Here is an 18166-nt window from a genome sequence, read left to right as displayed (position 1 = left end):
CTCTCGCTGCACAACTCCGGTTGGTCGGCGATCGCGAGCTTAATTCATCGCTGCCACAATCGTGCATATTAATCTATTTACTTTATCACAGTTATTAATCGGTGGATAAGTTGTTGACATTACTCCAGTGTGTGTTGCTTGTTCAGGTACCCAGCCATAGTTTTCTTTTTAATTCTTGTTTATGATGAGGTTATGTTGACCTTGATGCAGATTCGATTTAACGAAATCACAAAGAAGCTGTACATTAAGCTACTGTTTCGAGAACAGTTGCGGGCGTTGTCATTAAACGGTTACGGCGATTAATAATTCATGGTTTGGGTGTATTAGTGCATTGTTTTCCGTTTAATCATTTTCGCCAAAACGCACGGAAGGTTGGGTCAACCTAACACAACCATAAAATGTGCTTACCTGTGTCGCTGGGCCTACGTGCCGCTGAGCTGCGATGATTTTCGTGCAACTAGTGGAAATGCCCTGCACTTCTTCCTCGCCATGCATGCGATTCCGGAATATTTATGAACTTTCCCATCTTAAGGAAGACTACATGGATTACGGGTTATTATGTCATTATCTGTTTGGAGATATTGTTATGTTTCTAGTGGTGAGCCATAAGAGTAAAGATCTCGTATTTAAAACACAATACTTTCAAATATATTTAGGAATTGACTTACGACAATGGGTTAGAGGTTAGGTCATAATAAAAAGCCGAAAATAATATTATAATAATAAATAATATTTTTTTTTTATTAAAGTCATGAAACTCCATGACAGTTAACGTCGAACTCTAGTGCCTAATTTTTATAATTGAATGGGTTGTTAGAAAAGGCTTTGCGCTTTGGACAACAACTTGTTGCTTGTAAAGGTAATGTGTTTCGCAGCCGAACATTTTCCGCAATTCATTGCCCTCTGCTTGTATTGTTTTACTTCGCATTTTCTCTATGCTTTTATGTTGTAATGTTGTAGTTCCATATCTGGGGCTAACCATAATTTTATGAAAATTGTAAAAATGTGTTGTCATTTGGGTTTGTTGGGACCGAAGCGTCTAACGAGCACCAAATAGAGACTCCGGCCCAAAGCAAATATTCAAAAGGCACAAGCTAACGCTGCAGACGCTTGACATTGCAGCAAGTGCCTTTATTTTGGCCAAAAATAATTTAATTAAATTTGAATTTTTAGAAAATACTTCCCCACCAATTTCCGGCAGTGACATTAGTTTGATGAAATAAGTTCGCTTTACTACAGATATCACAGTAAATAAGGATTATTATACACCTTTTTTATATTCAAAATAAATCAGTTTAACTTACTGTCATTCCGACCGTCAATAAAACTCTTGGTTCCTTCCCTTCCTTTCTTGCAGATCAAAATCGTGTTATTGGCACGGCGGCTTCTAAAAATGTCAAGCACACGGATGCGCCGACGGAATTGCATGAGATCAACCACAATAACAACAATAGCATCACATCAACTATATCAAATGGTACAACAACAACAACACGCACAAATTCACAAACCACATCACCTATACTGGGGCATCATGGCAAGAAGACGGCGACAACGCCGGCCTCCGCTGCCACTGGTGTCACAGTCAGCGCCACGTTGCTGGAAAAAGTAAGTACCGACAACCTCCCGACTTCAAATGACTTCCAACAATTTACATTGTAAATTTATTTTCTGTCACAGAAAACACAGTCGAAATTTCTGCCGACGCGCGGTAAAGCGTTGCTACAAAAGTCACACCAACAACAACGCTCCGCCGAAGATACACCGGGTTCGGGTGCCGGAGCTGCGGAACGCTTGGATGCGTCGGAGTTGCAGCGTCTGAAATACTTGAATCGACATTCGTGCAACGGTCGTCTGGACTATGAAGCGATCGAGCGACACCTTGAGCAGACGGAACTGCAGGAAGAGCAGCGCAACAAAAGCATCGAGGTGCTGGGCGTATTGCTGCAGTACGCGGTGCACGATGTGAGTACATACCCTAACGCACACACACATATACACACTTGCAGAGGTATATTCGTTTGTGTCTTCGTCGTCTGTCTACACTTCATTGAATGCCTGAAAGTTCTTTGTATCTAAAAGGCACAAATTACACAAAATAACTGTTAATAGTGGGCGTGGTGTGTATTTAAAAAGTTATCCTTAATTTACGACTTTCAATGAATGAAGCGAGTCTGGTTGCCTTTTTGTAAATTATCCTTGGGATTTAGACACAGACGGAATGTGTAAAAAAGTTCGTGAATATCCCGTTAGTAGGCGTAAGGAGGTATAAATATGTGTTTGTTATACTATTTTTTTTAAGAAAAGAGCCGCTGTTGATCCCAGGTATAAGTGTATGGTAAGCGAAAGGAAAATGCAATTATTAAACGATGCTCACGGTCGCGCATCGTGTTGCTGGCGCCACACGAAATTAATGCAAATCAAAGCGCTCGCCGTTCATACATAAGTACATTTAAGTGGCCTTCTATGTCTACTACATATAACGGGATTCAAGTTTTAATTTAATTACCTTTATATGTATCCAGTCTAAACTTCTTCCACTAAATCGTATCTCCCAGCATAACTGGGGATGACGGTAGCTAATGTTTAAAGTATTTAATAAATTATTTCTACTGGAATTTTAAGAATCGTAGTCTTTCAACGCGGTTAATCCTCCTAATTGAGTGAATAAGTACTGGCATACAATTTTATATATGTATATGTTTTATAAAGGGAATATTCACTATAAAGTACATGGCTACTGATGTTGTCATCTAATTCCATGCGCCTGACCTGAAGTTTGTGAACGTTTTTGCCGAGTGTCCAATAATGAAGAGAACTGAATATATGTATATTGGTAGTCGAAAAAGTCTTTTCGTATTTCTAATCAAACGTCAACTATTTTTTTAAATTTAAAATGAACTTTAATGAAGCAAATATGTACCCTTTTGATCGATCGCTTTTTGGCATTTTTCCGCTAGATACATTATCCCATCAGTGTAAAACTTTTCTGGTTTCTCGATGAAAAACTGCGACAAGTAATTTTCACAGGCTTCTCTTGAAACAAACTTTACTCCATTAAGGGAGTTCTACTTTGGCCGAAACAAATGGTAATTCGATGGTGCAAGGTCAGCGCTGTATGGTGGATGCATCAAAACTTCCCAGCCGAGCGCTCCCAGTTTTTGCCGAGTCATCAAAGATGTGTCTTGATGGAAGACAAGGGCCTTTCTGTTAATCAGTTCTGGCCGTTTTTTTGATTGCTTGCTTCAATCTCATCAGTTGTTGACAGTAAAATGTAAAATCAATCGTTCGACCAGGCTGGGGCAGCTCATAGTGGATGATTTCTTTCCAATCGCATCAAACACTCAGCATAACCTTTCGAGGCGTCAACCCTGGCTTTTAGACCATTTGTTGAGCTTCACCACGCTTGGACCATGTTCTTTTTCGCACATTATTGTCGTATTTGATCCACTTTTCGTCTCCTTTTACCATTCGCTTAAGAAATGGTTCGATTTTATTTCGTTTCAGCAAAGAAACGCATATGCTAATTCGGTTCATTAAATTTTTACAGAAAATTCATGTGGTAGCCAAACATCGAGCTTCTTTTTGTAGGTAGCCTTTTTTAAATGGTTCAAACCCGTTTGATGATGAATGTTAAGTTCGTAAGCGATGCCATGGCTGTTAATATAATGGTCCTGGTCAATTTTTTCCATAATTTCATCGACTTTTTCAACGATGGGCCGACCAGAGCGAGGTGCATCTTTCACATCGAAACAACAAAAATTTTAAAACATAGCGTATTTCTTCATTATTTTCACTCATTTTTGAACAGCTGTAACTTTTTTTCAACTAACTGTAAAACAAGTACAAATATTTGAAAGCACATATGAGTTTAATGACCGTGTTTTCGCTAAGCACAGCTGGATAATTTCCAAATCACTAGGAAAACCCAAAATGTATGGGTCTTCAACAAATAGGTATTAATGGTTATTATGGATATTTAATCAGCTAAGAAGAAATATAAATACGTGCAACACAATGCCATCCAAATAATGTGTTATGCAACCGAGAATAATCCGATAATATTATGTATTTAGAGATATTTACTACACTGATTTTTCGATGAAGCATTGCTAGCAAATATTAACAACAAGATTTAGTTATTTCACGACCTTCTTGCGCAACATTAGTTTAGATCTGTCTTCATTCTTCTTTCAAACGCATGCATATGTACATACATACAAGTAAGTACATGTAATACTCGTAGTAAATTTTCTTCACTAATAAGTGAGACAAGATTGCGACACCCAACAACAAACGTAAAGAACTGGCAAATATTCATAGTAAATAGCCACAAAGACCTGTATTCAATTTGAAAGCGAGATTTGTACTTTTCTAATAATAAGAAAAATAGAAAACCGTAAGGCGGACGAGCCTCGCGTTACAATTAAGAGCGGCATACTTAGTGATGTCTAGGCTCCTATTTTGCAGAGTATCAAGCGAAAAAAAATATTCGATTGTTTTTTGAGACACCCTAATACACATATAGCATAAATATGTACGCGGATCCTAAGTATATGTATATGTATTGACAGAAAAGGTTGAATATCTTTTGGCGAACCTGTCTTTTGTTTCGCGTTCCAACGTAATTAAGATACTTAAACAACCATCTTTTGTTCTGGATTTCGGTTTACAGCCGAAAACCATAACTTAGCCGTCCTGGAAATACCTTTTCGTTTGAAATACATACCTACGTACGTGCGTATTTACCCAGAAATTTGCCTATACCGCGTTTTGTCTGTTAACCTGCTTGCCGAATGTCGATGCTTCATAGATAGCAAAGGCGTAGTAACTAGCTGAGGATGATTAAATCCCCCCGCGTTCGCGATTACCTGCTGTGTCTGTAAGATTTGAGAGCGTCTGCATATAAAGCTAAGAACCATTGTAAGAGCAGTCAGTATATGATGAAAAGTCGGAAGCTGCGGAAGAAAATTTGAATATTTTTTTAATTTCCCTAAAGATTTTGTGTGTTCACAAACGATATCAGATTGAAATATCAAGATGTTTGGAAGAATGCTGGGTATTAAAAAGAAGAAAAAAACCATGGATCAATTTGAAATGTTTAGTAATAGGAAAAAGGGCAGACTTTGCTCCGAAGCTTTTTCAGACTATGACGACGAAATCACGAGCACAAAAATGGTGAGGCTCAGCTTTGTGTGTTGTGGGAAACAGCAGAAAGTTAATCGATGTTCAATAATAATAAACTTTTTGTCCGTATATTTCAGTTGGATGCATTCGCCTGTCCTCGTGTAAAGGCTGAGAAGGAGAAGATACAAAATTATTTAAGCACAACGCTGAAGTTGCTGGATGAAGCAAAATCAAACTGTTCTCGCCTACAAGATCAGCTATGCGACAAGGAGGGTTATTATACTCAGCGCGAGGAAGACCTGCAGACTCTGCACCGCTGCGAAATGGAGAAGGGTAAGCAAAGTCGAACTTCAATTTAGAAACAATCACCATAACGGTAGTTTTTTTACAGCACAAACAAGTCTCTCCGATTACCAAGCTTTTGCTCAAGAAAAATTTGCAGCACTCGAGTCACAACTGGAAGCACAAGCTGCGGAGCATAAGCGTACATTCGATTCGTATCGCTTAGAAATTGATAATAAACTATCACAAAAGCAACAGCAACTCGATGAAGCCGAACAACGCGAACTCAAATTAAAAGAGCGTTTCAATTTATTGGCGATCTCCGAGCAAGAGTTGCGTGAAAAATTGACCAGCACGGAAAATGCCTACGCCGCACGTTTCCAGGCGGCCACAGAACGCGAGTATAACTTGAACGAGCGTGTGAAAGCGCTGACAAAGGAACTCAATGGGCTTAGAGCTTCCAATGAGAACCGGGAACGCGAGTTGCGTGACAAGTTAAATCTGTCGCAGGATGAGATTTCGGTTTTACGATCCTCCCAGCGCAGCTTTAACGAGAGCCTGGATCGCAGCAGCGGCATTAGTTCACCACGCAACTCCAGTATGTCGGAACTGGCGCGTCTGCAAAGTGAAGCGGATAGTTTGCATTGTGTGTTGGAGTTAAAACAGAAGGAGATTTCCAAGTTGACTAAACATAATGAAGAGCTAATGCGTGATGCTGAGGAACGCGGCGTCTTGCAGGGCAAAATATCTTTGCTTGAATCAAATAATGAGATGTTGAAGTCAGAGCTGGATATCAAGTCGGAGAAGGAGAAGTAAGTACTTGAGCACAATTACTTAAATGTGACATTTGAGTCGCACGAGTTTTCGTCATTTACTAAAATATGTATTTTTTTTCTTGATTTTCGTAGGGACTTTCTTCGTAAAATCAATGACATGCAGAAAGCTTATAACCACGAGATGGTCAAACGTAAACGTCTTAGCTACGATAATGAGCAATTGCAATGGCAGCTCAAACAACGCTCGGAACAGCTACATATTGTGGAAACAAAATTACACGAGCTCTCAGCTGTGGACTCGATGAATACAAGTAATCAGTCCAGTATTGGTTTACTAAATCGGTCTCAGCTAATGAACGGATCCTCGCTGATCAATATACCGATGGAAGATATCTCGCCACCGACATCACCCGTGGTTAAAGGTGTGATTGAGAAGCCGGATTCTGTTTCGTGGGTGCTTGAAATGGATGATGAAACACCCGAAGCCGCCGCGTCGAAGATGGTCAAGCGAGCCGGTTCATTCCGTTCGGTCGAGCGTAGTCCTTCGACGCGCCGTCAATTGTCCGCTTGCTCTAGCGCCATAAACACATCACTGAATAGTGTCGGTAGCGGTCCCACATATGGCAATGACAATATTAGTGTGGGTCCCAACCCATTATCGCAGTCGATGTCTGCCACTTCAGTGATAAGACAACATTCCAGCGATGGGCGACACGAGTTCAGCAATCGTTCGCACTCGCGCATACGCTCCAAATCAGTGAGTGTAAAGAGCACCGAACCGGCGCAGGCTGGCACTGGCGCTCTCAATACCGGATCGGTAGGCACAAAAAGTGGCAAAAGGCTAATGCGACAAAGTTCAAGTTCTACTGCTCGAAAGCAGCATCAGCTAGAGTTGATTAACTGGAAAGAACCGATCAGTTCGAGTTCACCACATGCCAATGCGATACGACCCCGAACATCAACAATGTGCTCAGAAGTCACAGAGGAGACAGTACCACACGAGACTTCGCTCTTTCAATGCACTTCAATAACCAGCGCACCCACGCGAAAGCTCATTACGTGCGACACATCAAAATTGAACTCGGGCGAGCGTTTAGACATTCAATCGTTACCCACACACGCATCTGTACATGATCTTAAAAAGAAATTTCATGAGATACAAGAATCTGCAGGCGAAGCTATGGTATCGGGCACCAACTCCGAGGACGAAGGTTGCTCAGCATCCTCCGATGAAATTGTTTGCTCAGTATCGACCTCATCAGCGACCACAGGCTCCACTTCATCGCTAAAGAACTCACATATGTCACTGGAAGAAGTGCTACTCTTGGATAAAATTCACAGTCTAAACGGCACACCGATGGAAGTTAGTTGGTCCGATGATCCAGAGGTTTTCACAAACGGCTCAACAGTATGACAAGACGAAGTAGAGGAATTAGAAGAACAAGATGAAGAAGACGATAGCTTCTGAACCGGCATGTGAATTTTTGAAGTTGGGGTTTAGCCGTTTACAGCCGAATTTCACCGGCAATCGACAACTAAAGGAGATGGAGGAAGTAAAATTAATTTATAAAGAGAAGTAAAGCAAAAACGAAATAAAAGCCGATAAGAGGTTAAACAAGTTGCGTCTATTTTACTGCTAATGTGCTCATATTTTACCAGCCGAAGGCAAGCGCCATTTGAAAGTTGGGCGAAACTTGAATACATTGGTGGTAGAAGAGCGCACGAAGTTTGGTTGAAAAGACTGGCCAATAGAATGTGTATTTGTATGTGTAGTGAAGTGGACTTTGGTCAGAGAGTAACGCGCTGAGCGCAGAATATATATGTATCTATAGTTAACCTTATTTTATTTTGTTTAAATGAAAAAGAGGAAATAATGTACCGTTACTGATTTATTTGTCATTTTCAATTCGTGTACAACAAAGAGCATAATAATAATGATGAAAATTCATAATTGCATTCTTAAGGATTATACAGATCCAGTCGGTGTTTTAGACAAAGAAACTCATTTCGGCATAAGAGTAAGAAGCTTTATGTAAGGAAAGAGAGTTTCCGCTTTGTTCTACGGCAAATGAAAGCTCAAAAGTTATTGTAACTGAATTATCGGTAGGGAGCTTTGTATTACAAGAAATAATTTTTGCTTACATCAAATTTGAATGGAAAATATTTTGAGTGCGAATACTATAACGGCACAGCATATGCATTTGTTATAAAAAAACGTTTTTGAACTTGCTTGAAACTATAATTTGAAGTTATTTAGACAAAAGTGGGGAGATGTGAAAATTTTTTCAGTAGCACTCCTAGGCTAGGCAGCGCCTTTAATGAGTAAACTAATTGCTGTGCGAACTGCTTTGCTGAGCACAGTTATTAGACTTGAGCATGGAATCAGAGGCCGTCTATTGCAGTCTTAATTAGCAACATTAGCGCCCGTAAATGAAGTCCACTAATGATACGAAACCTGAAGAATGAAATCTCTAACTATGTATGTGTGTTTGTAGCGAGAATGAGCTACCGGCTATTTGATGTGTTTCATGTGCGAGCACTTTCGTTGGCATTTTGTTGAAATTGTCCTTCGAAGGCAAGTGTCGCAGGCGGAAGAGTAAGAGAAATGTTTTAGCTTTAAAGAAATTGTTTAGTTTTTAATTTATTTCATGTTAATTGTATTTATTTAATTTTAATTAAAATGTGTACCTTAATATTAAGCTTACATTACTGTACGTTACTTACCTAACTGTAATTTTTAAGTTCGTTAGTTTGTTAGTTTGTTAGTCGGTGAATCAGTCAGTCAGTCAGCCAACCAGGTCGGTCAGTCAGTCAGTTTTGTCGCGTTCGGCTGAGCTGCTTTAAATTATGAATTATATCCAAGAATGTGCATTATAATTAAAAACAAAAACAAAAAAGAAAAAGAAAACTAAGAAAATAACTTATATTGATTGTTTATTTGTTTTATATAAATATGTATGTAGGCTTACTTGAATGCATGGATGAATAATTTAAGCAAATCTGTATGTGTTGGTATTTATTATACATATATGCTACTAAAATGATAATTGAAATCCCCGAAATCCCCAGAACCCCAAAATAAAGTAACTCACACTACACGGTTTACCCATTACCTTTAGACCTCCTTACAATATAATAAATACAGTTACATTGTACTCTATGTATGGAGCAAGCAAACTAGATGAAATTGTCACCGTTAAAAGAGAGATGAGAGAAATTACTCAAAATGCAGAATTATGAGAAAAATACAAGTAAATTAAATATTCACGTTGATTATAGTATGTATCTCGGTGGCATGAATTTCTTAGGATTGCATATATAAGCCCAGGATACGCCAACGCAGTGTATTTTCTAAAGAGCGGAATGTCTGATAAGCTTGAATAAAAATTGTAGTTTGGATTCGTTGAGCGGAAGGAAAATGCTGAAAACCCAATAAATATATCGAAATATATGAAATGGATTGTTTCAAATTAATATTTGTGTATTTATTTGTGAGTTGGTGATGATGAATTTACGAATCAGTTGTAATTTGAACTCATTTTCCACAGTACCATGAGGGCTACGTAAGCCAAACTTATCTGGATTCTCCCGAGCCATCAAGTGTCTCTTCTTCTCTTCTGGCGCTCCAGCGATAGATGTATTCATCTACCGTGGGCTGGTCGACAACCAGAAATTGTACGACTGCGAGATGCTTTTGGCCCAAAGTTAACCGTGAGAGGTCCTCTGAACTATCATGAAAATTCCATTAACCATACGGCGATCTTGTAAAATTACATGGTTTGTTCAGAAAGTAGTAGGACTGATTATCTTCCACCGCGACCGTACTTCGGAGCGTGCGCGCTCCGACTGGATTCGGTAGAGCGCGTTCCCAGCTAACGAACGATCACCTGGAGAATCAGGACAAACATTTTTGTGCGAAAGTGACTCCCAATTTTTGAATAAATTATTTACATGCGACGAGTCATGGATCTATGAGTATGATCCCGAGAGTTTTTTGTTTCCTAGCCTGAAAAGACTTATGAAAGGCAAGCATTTTGAGACGATGGAGGGGATCTAAGCAGCATGCACCTGGGCTCTCAAGGCTATTCCGGAGAATGCCTTCCGTGACGCCTGCAATGCTTGGAAATCGGGCTGGCAGCGCTCCATCGACGTAGAAGGAGCCTATTTTGAAAGTTTTTAATGAATTGTAATGATAGGTTCAATAATTTTTTTTTAATCGACTCAGTCCTATTACTTTCCGGACAAATACTGTATGTTTCTTATGATGTCGTGTGCTTGCTCATCCATTTTGCGTCAGCTACGAAATCTTCGGAAACAACAATAGTTTTTAAACTTATGAAAGAGTTAGAGAAACGTGTAGCTTGTACATAGTTCCCATATTTAAGTGACTAATGACCCGATTTTATTTTTACTTGTAACTTATGAAACTGAGCTCATTATGCACATTCACGTCAAGAAATTACGAGCTTGGCATCAAAATTAGAAGTTCGTTGATCTATATAAATATGTCTAACTGTGTATATAACTGTCGATTGTTTATAGACACATACTACTTTCAGTTAATGAAAAAAAATTATGGTTTCCATATCGTTCAACACCCGATGCCCAGATGGGTTAGCGCTCTCCTTTAAGTTTGCAATGCTTAAGAATTTCAATAGAACGAAGCATAGTGCAAGCTTTAAACACGTTTTACGGCTGATAACAATGGAAACAATAGGCCTACATAGATAAATAATAATAAAATAATAATTGGCAGCCACAAATGTAAGTATCTGGAGTAACAACTCGAACTAGAACAATTATGTGAGCAAAGCTACTCTATATAAGCACTGCTAGCTAGCTCTTTTGGAGTTCAGTTAGTAAAGTTATCACTTTGGTAGCACGACTTAGATATGGCTTCGCAGTTCGCTTCACGTCCTTTCGGTAAGTTATTTATATAAAGTGTTTAAATACATAATGAGAGTAGTTTTTTAATTACGACAATTTTTCGTCCTCAGCGACATTTTTGCTGGCTTGCCTCTTGGGTGATTTCACATCATCATTTATTCTGCCAAATCTATTAAGCAGTATTCTCAGTGTAAATTTTTCACTCATGAGACCACCATTCATTTCAATTGCTAGTAGTCGGCCAACGCCATCTTCGCCCACAGTTTATGTCATTTTACCACCTATTGACGGAGAGTCTGCGACTACGACTACGACTCAAGCTACTCCAACCATTCCTCCAGAAACGACGACAATCAGCGCTCCAGAATTATCACCTACGGTTGCTACTACGCCTGTGGTCGAGCCTCAACCTATCATGGCGAATGCCCCAGAACCTCCGGGCGGTGTAAATGGGGATGCTGCTGAAAGTCCGCCTGCAAACGCACCGTAAAAAACGAATCCACTTCCTGAAGCATAGTAGACAACAGACTTCGATACTTAGCAGCTAACACGTGTTATATATTTGGATATCGCAGACGTACTTAACATTTACAAATTAATCTTTGGTACATCAAAGCCACATAATTAAGTTAATGAACAATAAATTTCTCAAAAGTATTCAATGTTTTTTTAATTAATCATGAAAGTATGTACCAATGTGTTTCAAGTCACCATAGTCGGTGTGTATTGAGTGTGTTCTGGTGCGAAGGAACAGCATCGTGAATATAATACATGCTTGTATTCGAAACTCTTATTCGTTTTGAAAACTCCGGAGCCCAAACTATGTACTTGGTTGCTCCATAAGCGAAGCATCCAGAGTGCTCATCTCGAGAGCGTGTCTACACATAATTTGTCTACACTTATTTATATGACATTTAAAGAATACATAACAACACACCCTGATAGATAAGAGTTTGTCATTACATTATGTTAAACTCATTAATATGCTAATTAATAGAGCGTCGTCTAACGAGCATATAAATAACTCGAGCCTTATTTTGACTCCTATTGTTTTCACCATTTCGAAAAATGAACTTGAAACTGTTGCTTGCGGTAGTAGGTGAGTCTTCGTACTGGAGTTTAACTTCTCAAGATTAATATTTTTTTTATTTCAAACATTTAGTTTTCCCCGTCTTCTTCTACGAATCCACTGCATTTGGTTGGGCTCTACTTAGAGGCTTAAGAGACATTTTTTGTGGCCCAATGGCGACAACAACAACGACAACAACTCCACCGCAAATCTTCAATTTGACGCAAAACGCCACGGGCGCCTTGGGATTTATTGTGCGTGCTTTGTCCGATGCAAGCAGCGGATCTCCAGTGATATATGCACCCATTTTCAACTGGGCGCAAGTGCCGGCGAACGAGACGAGTTCTTGATAAGGCTATATATTTTTGCATTTTTGAAAGTAATTTTTTTAATGAAGTGTTAATTGCCTAATTGAGCCATAATTGTACACTTTCCTATTTTACAAACATTTTCATTATTTGTGCGGATAATTAAGGTCATGAGTTGAGGCTTGTTTAATTAAAATGATGATTCTTAGAGAATTTTCATGGCTTATGTTTGCTCAGAGATCAGACCCTTACAGGTTTCCTCCACTCACCACTTTATTTCATTTTTTCAATAACGCTGCTCAACAAATCTGAAGGAAAAACTTGCGACTGATTTGATAAGAGGTCTTTGGGGTATTTGGGACACCTGGTCACGAATTTGAGTTGAAAAAATTGCCAACACGTACATTTTTCGTGTTATTATAGTTAATTTATTAAACATTGTATAAAAACTATTCAATAATAAATGCATAATTTTTTAGAAATGATTATCCCCGCCGATTTCATTGTGTCATATGCTCTTTCTTGTATATTTCGGCTAGTTTGAACTTCTGTATTTTGCCAGAAGTAGTCTTTGGGAAATCACTTACGGTTACCAAATAACGCGGTATTTTAAAGTGTGCCAGTTTTCCTTGGCAAAAATCTTTAATGTCTTGACGCGACATCTCCGGGAGGCCATCGTGCAAACGCACGAATGCGCATACTTCCTCACCCATTCTTTCACAAGGCACGCCAATCACCTGCAAGTAGTGAAAACATAAATTGACTTATGCGGGGAATGGTGGGCAAGGTGAAAGCACTTTCACATACATGAGTTTCGCAGATATCCGGGTGAGTGTTGAGAAAGTCTTCGATTTCCTTCGGAAATATGTTCTCTCCACCGCGTATGATCATCTCTTTCAGACGTCCTACAATGCGGCCGTATCCATCTGCTTGTAAAATGAATTGATCGCTGCGTTCGATACAAATTTTACATTTATTATGAATGCGCTTATGAGTAAAACACAGGTTACTCACCCAGTTCTGAGCCACTTATCTCTGCCGATGGTCTCTTTGGTTTTCTCTTCGTCGTCATAGTAACCCAGCATCGTCGCATATCCGCGCACGCACAGTTCACCACGCTCGCCGAATGCCACTGTTTTGCCCTGAGCGTCAATCACTTTAGCTTCGACGTGGTCTTGCAGGTGCCCGACAGTGTTTAAAATTTGTTCCATGCTATCATCGGGACGGGACTGAAAAATAACCGCCGTTGTCTCGGTCATACCGAACACCGTACGTACATGCTCTAAGCCTAAAACATTTTTAATGTCCAAAAATAGTTGCGGCGAACACGGTGCTCCACCAGTGATGGCCATTTTCGCAGTCTTCAGTGGCAGATTTAGTTCCCTTTGCTTCTTAATGAGATCAACATACATCGTGGGTGTACCATGGATAACGGTGCACTTTTCATCAACAATGGCATGTAACGAGGCAGCAGGATTAAAGCTTGCTGCCGGTAATATCAAGGCACTTCCATGTGACATTGCGGCCATAATGGTGATAACCACACCATAAGCATGGAAGAGAGGAACCTGCACACAAATGCGCGAATTGTTGTCCAATTGATTACGATTGCCGATGTGTATGCCGTTGTTAACGAAGTTGTAATGCGAAATTACAGCCGCCTTGGGTTGGCCCGTAGTACCGGAGGTGAACTGGATATTGCATCCGCTATCTGGTACAATATGCCGCTGGAGTTTAGTGACATCAACTCTCTCTGCTGGGTTACTTAAATCAAGTAAATCGTCGAAAGTAAGTGCCCCTTTCAATTTATTGGGGCTGTCCACAACGACATACTTTAGATGAGGCAAGTTGGCACTCTTTATGCGGCCATCAACACTATCCGGTAATTCCGGACAAATACTTTTCATGATTTCATAGTAGTTTTGTGTCTTAAAGCTCTCCGGCATTATTATTGCTTTCACTTTGACCTTCTTCAGACAGTATTCAACTTCGGGCCCTTGAAAGGCGGGATTTATGCCTACCGACACCAAACCGGCGCGTGCTGCCCCGAACATTGCTACATACCAGTGAATATTGTTGGGCGCCCAAATCGCCACATGATCGCCTTGCTGCAGACCGAGTTTCAATAAGCCGGCGGCAACACGATCGACGTCCTCAATGAGACTGCGGAATGTGTAGCGCTTTTGCTCGTGATACGAAACAATGGACTCCGCACTGCCATATTCGGCAACAACACGTTCCAGTTCCTGACCAACACTGCGATATACCAAAGGATGCTTGCCAATATAATGCAAGTGCGCGGGGTGAAAGTGATGCTCCTTGACAGCCGCTTGAACCTGAGTAGATAAGCTGTGGGAAATACAAAGCACACGTGTGTCACTTATTATCTCAACTACTCGACATAAGTACAACCCTCAAAAGAAAATATATGAGCTTGTAATAGAAATGTTGTAGAAATTTTATATTGTTTATTTTGAACCGAAAGGGCTATTTTATAGATTAGATCGACAAAAAGATAATAACGTATGAGTAAAAAAATATTGCTTTGATTAGATTGAAACGTTATTCCACTAAACCTCAAAAAACGAATGTTTTGATAGTAGTCATGCACCCTATCTTAAATCTTTTTAGTTGACTAATTAAACTAACTGGTTCATCACTCCGTGAAATGTTCGTTTGTGAAGCAATAGTGCACCAACCATGTCTAGAAACCCGATCATTGCTCGCGCTTCTACGTTCTTCACCATCGCTCGTTGTATAAGTGATTGCGGGTTAGAAGAGCAAAACAATTTGTCTCTCAATATGTATGAATGTCAACGTGAAAATGAACACAGAAATAGAAAAGTATTAATTAAATGCAAATTATGCATGTACGTATGTATGTAAGTAAACGCGTGTGTAATTGTAAAATTTTTTTTTGTCTTATTGTCAGAAATACTTGTGCTTAAACAAAAATGTGGTTTCGAAGTTGATTTAACGCAGGTGCTCCAGGGACTAGTGATTTTGAGAGTAGATATAAAAATGATTGTCTGAAGGTACTCCGTGGAGTACACAGCTATAACGCTGAAATGGAGTGCATGGTCCTGCTCTAGAACAACGGATTGTTGTGTGGGCCCCCATTTATTTAATTAAATCTGGCTAAGTTTGGAAATTCTCAAAGTAAAGTACTGTTTTATGGAGTTGTTCCTTTTTTGTTACGTTGTCCTCATCTAAATCACTTGAATATTCAGGCAAGAAATAATTTCGCTGTCTGTCTATTAAGAGATAACGAACTCTCCCGCCGGTTTGCTTATCACTGAAATCATAAGTATCTGCTTGTAATTTGAGCAATAAAATGAGCTGTCTCATCTTTATTAATTTATTTTTAAAACATTATGTTTGTATGTGTGTATGTATGTGCACAGCGCCATGCGCCAAATATAAAAGCTAACACGAGTGGAAGATTACAATATTCAATCGTAAAATAACGGGTTTTATTTTGGTCAAGATACGACAGTTCAGATAAGTGGTTGTTTTGATATCGCTGTACGAAGAGAAGTGTGTCGCATGTAGGCATAGCGTGTGAATGAAGCAATCAAAGAGAGTACTCCCGAATTAATCTATAAAAAGTGCCAGACCGCAATTACCGAATAAATACATATACAAATTCCTTTCAACTAAAAATGCCTTACCTACTTATCATCTTTATACCTTCTAGTGTAAAATTTGTATTTTCACAGGATATTTTTAAACAAAATGGAAAATTTCTGTCCTTACAAAGAGGTGTACATAAATTGCCTTTTATATTTCGGGATTTTGCAGTTTTAGTGCCGCAATCTGGAAACTCACAACTTTATCTTAAAGCTTGACATTTTTGATGTTACATATATTTAGAAGACCGCACTTGCATTGCTTGCAGTAACTTGAAATATGCATTTCGGCCAAAAACTAGAATTATATCGCAAACATTTTCGAGCGATTACTTTTTACAACTATCCATTTTTGATGAAGTTTGATGAAGCTCCATCAAAGGCCAGTGTTTATCGATGGTACGGTGGATTCCAAGCGAGGTCATAAATGACTGAAGATGGATTTCGTGAAGGTCGTCCAAAATCGTTTCTTGTTCCGGAAACTATTGATGCTGTGCACACACTAATATTGCCAGATCGTCATCTGACCTATCATGAGATATAGCAACTATAGACATTAACTGCAAACAAAAATTTCTTTGAGTCCCAAACAATGTTAAAAACACATCGACAACTGGACAACTATACCACTAGAACAATGCAGAACAGTAAATTCTGAATCATTTTTTCGCCAGCTGTTTTTCAAGAAATCAGGAAACCCAACCGCCGAAGAAGAATCGCTCTTCAACACAACAAGGAGTGAGCTCTCAAACATCAACTGAAACAACTGCATTTTAAGGCACGCAAACATCAATTTGATGATGCATCTACGCATAGCCCTGACCTGGCACCGAATGACTTCTTTTTACAAAAAAAAAAAACCTTTTTTCCCACTTTTCGTATGTGCAATATACGCTGTGGTCTGAACTCAAACCAGACGTGTTTTCCATTTCTATTTCCAATGGCATTTGTTGAATTAATAGCCTTATTAATGAACCTAAAGTCTCCACCCGTCATGCCCTTACACATGTATATTATTCATATGCAACGAGGTGCTCGGCAATAATTACGAAAATGCACCTAAACTAACGCAGCAATAGAATTAACGGACTCAAGAACTCAAGTGCGGCAGATCCGGTTTTCCAAATGTGTGGAAAACCATTATTAAGATATGAATAGTAAATATTTTAAGCGAAAAATCAATGGCTCTGTAGTATTTACTCTACTGTTCAATCTAATTAGAAATACAATGTAGTATCACATTTGCAAAGGTAAATATGTTTGCCATAAAGTAAAAACATTTAGCAACCGCAATCAATTGAAAAAATAAACGCATAAGTCACAAAGTAGACGTTGAATTAATAATGCTCGCCGAGCTCAACGCTGCGTAATCGAGTTCGATTTCTAAAATTATTAAATCTTATAAAGTCTAAAGTGCAATGTCTTTGTGGCGGACCTTATATGCTCCAATACTCACCAACGCAATTGAAAGCGAGAAAGCTGGCCATTAGGCGCAAGGATGCGCTTGCTTACGAGCCGTGAGATCGCCTGCAGCTTCTTCTTGTACATCGCGCTTTTTTTTTCTATGAATTTATTAGTAATGATTTTTTTATAAATATACAAAGCTGCAACAATTTGCAGTGCAACTATTTTATAGAATTATCCAATTGTTCAGCTTATTTGCAGCAATCAAATGTATGCGTGCGTGTGTGAGAAAGTGATTTCCTACTTTTGATTAGCGTTAGATCGTTGCGATCTGTCACGCGTACGCACACGGTTTTGATAATTTCAAAGTCACAATTTGTTTCTAATTTCACCGTGTATAAGCTGGGGAGACGAGTTGAATGTGGTTATGCCAGCACGACGGCGCGAGTACGACTGAACGATCCGGAGCCTATCAATGCTGAATCGGACTGCCTGGTACTCGTACGCACGGTTTTTATTAATGCACATTCATCGGCAAATAAGTGTCCTATGTAGTGTTCTCGCTACACTAAAATGCTCGCTACCAAATTGAGAATTTAAACAAGACAAGTTTTTTCACTAAAAATTTTTCGAGGAGGGTTCAGATATACTTATGCCTTAAGGCTGATTTCAAATGATTTCATA

General features: G+C 39.2%; 4 protein-coding genes across 4 annotated transcripts in view; 3 read left to right on the top strand and 1 right to left on the bottom strand.

The window, feature by feature from the left end:
- LOC120768562 (mucin-17) overlaps nt 1–9659 on the top strand; it is a 127460-nt gene extending 117801 nt beyond the window's left edge. The window contains exons 6-10 of the mRNA XM_040095309.1: nt 1358–1608; nt 1681–1965; nt 5265–5460; nt 5519–6221; nt 6318–9659. Of these exons, the coding sequence (XP_039951243.1) occupies nt 1358–1608; nt 1681–1965; nt 5265–5460; nt 5519–6221; nt 6318–7599 (2717 nt within the window). The 3' untranslated portion in view covers nt 7600–9659. The remainder of the gene's footprint in view (nt 1–1357; nt 1609–1680; nt 1966–5264; nt 5461–5518; nt 6222–6317) is intronic.
- A 1387-nt stretch (nt 9660–11046) lies between these two features.
- Nucleotides 11047–11682, top strand: LOC120769592 (allergen Asp f 7 homolog). Its single transcript, XM_040096650.1, has 2 exons — nt 11047–11108; nt 11183–11682. Exons 1-2 carry the CDS (start codon nt 11078–11080, stop codon nt 11560–11562), a joined length of 411 nt encoding a protein of 136 aa, XP_039952584.1. The 5' UTR covers nt 11047–11077; the 3' UTR covers nt 11563–11682.
- A 452-nt stretch (nt 11683–12134) lies between these two features.
- Nucleotides 12135–12634, top strand: LOC120769713. Its single transcript, XM_040096851.1, has 2 exons — nt 12135–12171; nt 12235–12634. The coding sequence occupies exons 1-2, from the start codon at nt 12141–12143 to the stop codon at nt 12489–12491; spliced, it is 288 nt and encodes a 95-aa protein (XP_039952785.1). The 5' UTR covers nt 12135–12140; the 3' UTR covers nt 12492–12634.
- A 220-nt stretch (nt 12635–12854) lies between these two features.
- Nucleotides 12855–17957, bottom strand: LOC120768954 (medium-chain acyl-CoA ligase ACSF2, mitochondrial-like). Its single transcript, XM_040095743.1, has 4 exons — nt 17535–17957; nt 13464–14798; nt 13257–13398; nt 12855–13186 (listed from the first exon to the last, which is right to left on the bottom strand). Exons 1-4 carry the CDS (start codon nt 17624–17626, stop codon nt 12950–12952), a joined length of 1806 nt encoding a protein of 601 aa, XP_039951677.1. The 5' UTR covers nt 17627–17957; the 3' UTR covers nt 12855–12949.
- Between the last annotated feature and the right edge of the window lie 209 nt (nt 17958–18166).

Source organism: Bactrocera tryoni, chromosome 2 (genome assembly GCF_016617805.1).
Source record: "Bactrocera tryoni isolate S06 chromosome 2, CSIRO_BtryS06_freeze2, whole genome shotgun sequence".
Taxonomy (NCBI): domain Eukaryota; kingdom Metazoa; phylum Arthropoda; class Insecta; order Diptera; family Tephritidae; genus Bactrocera; species Bactrocera tryoni.
This window is presented reverse-complemented; position numbering and strand designations above follow the sequence as displayed.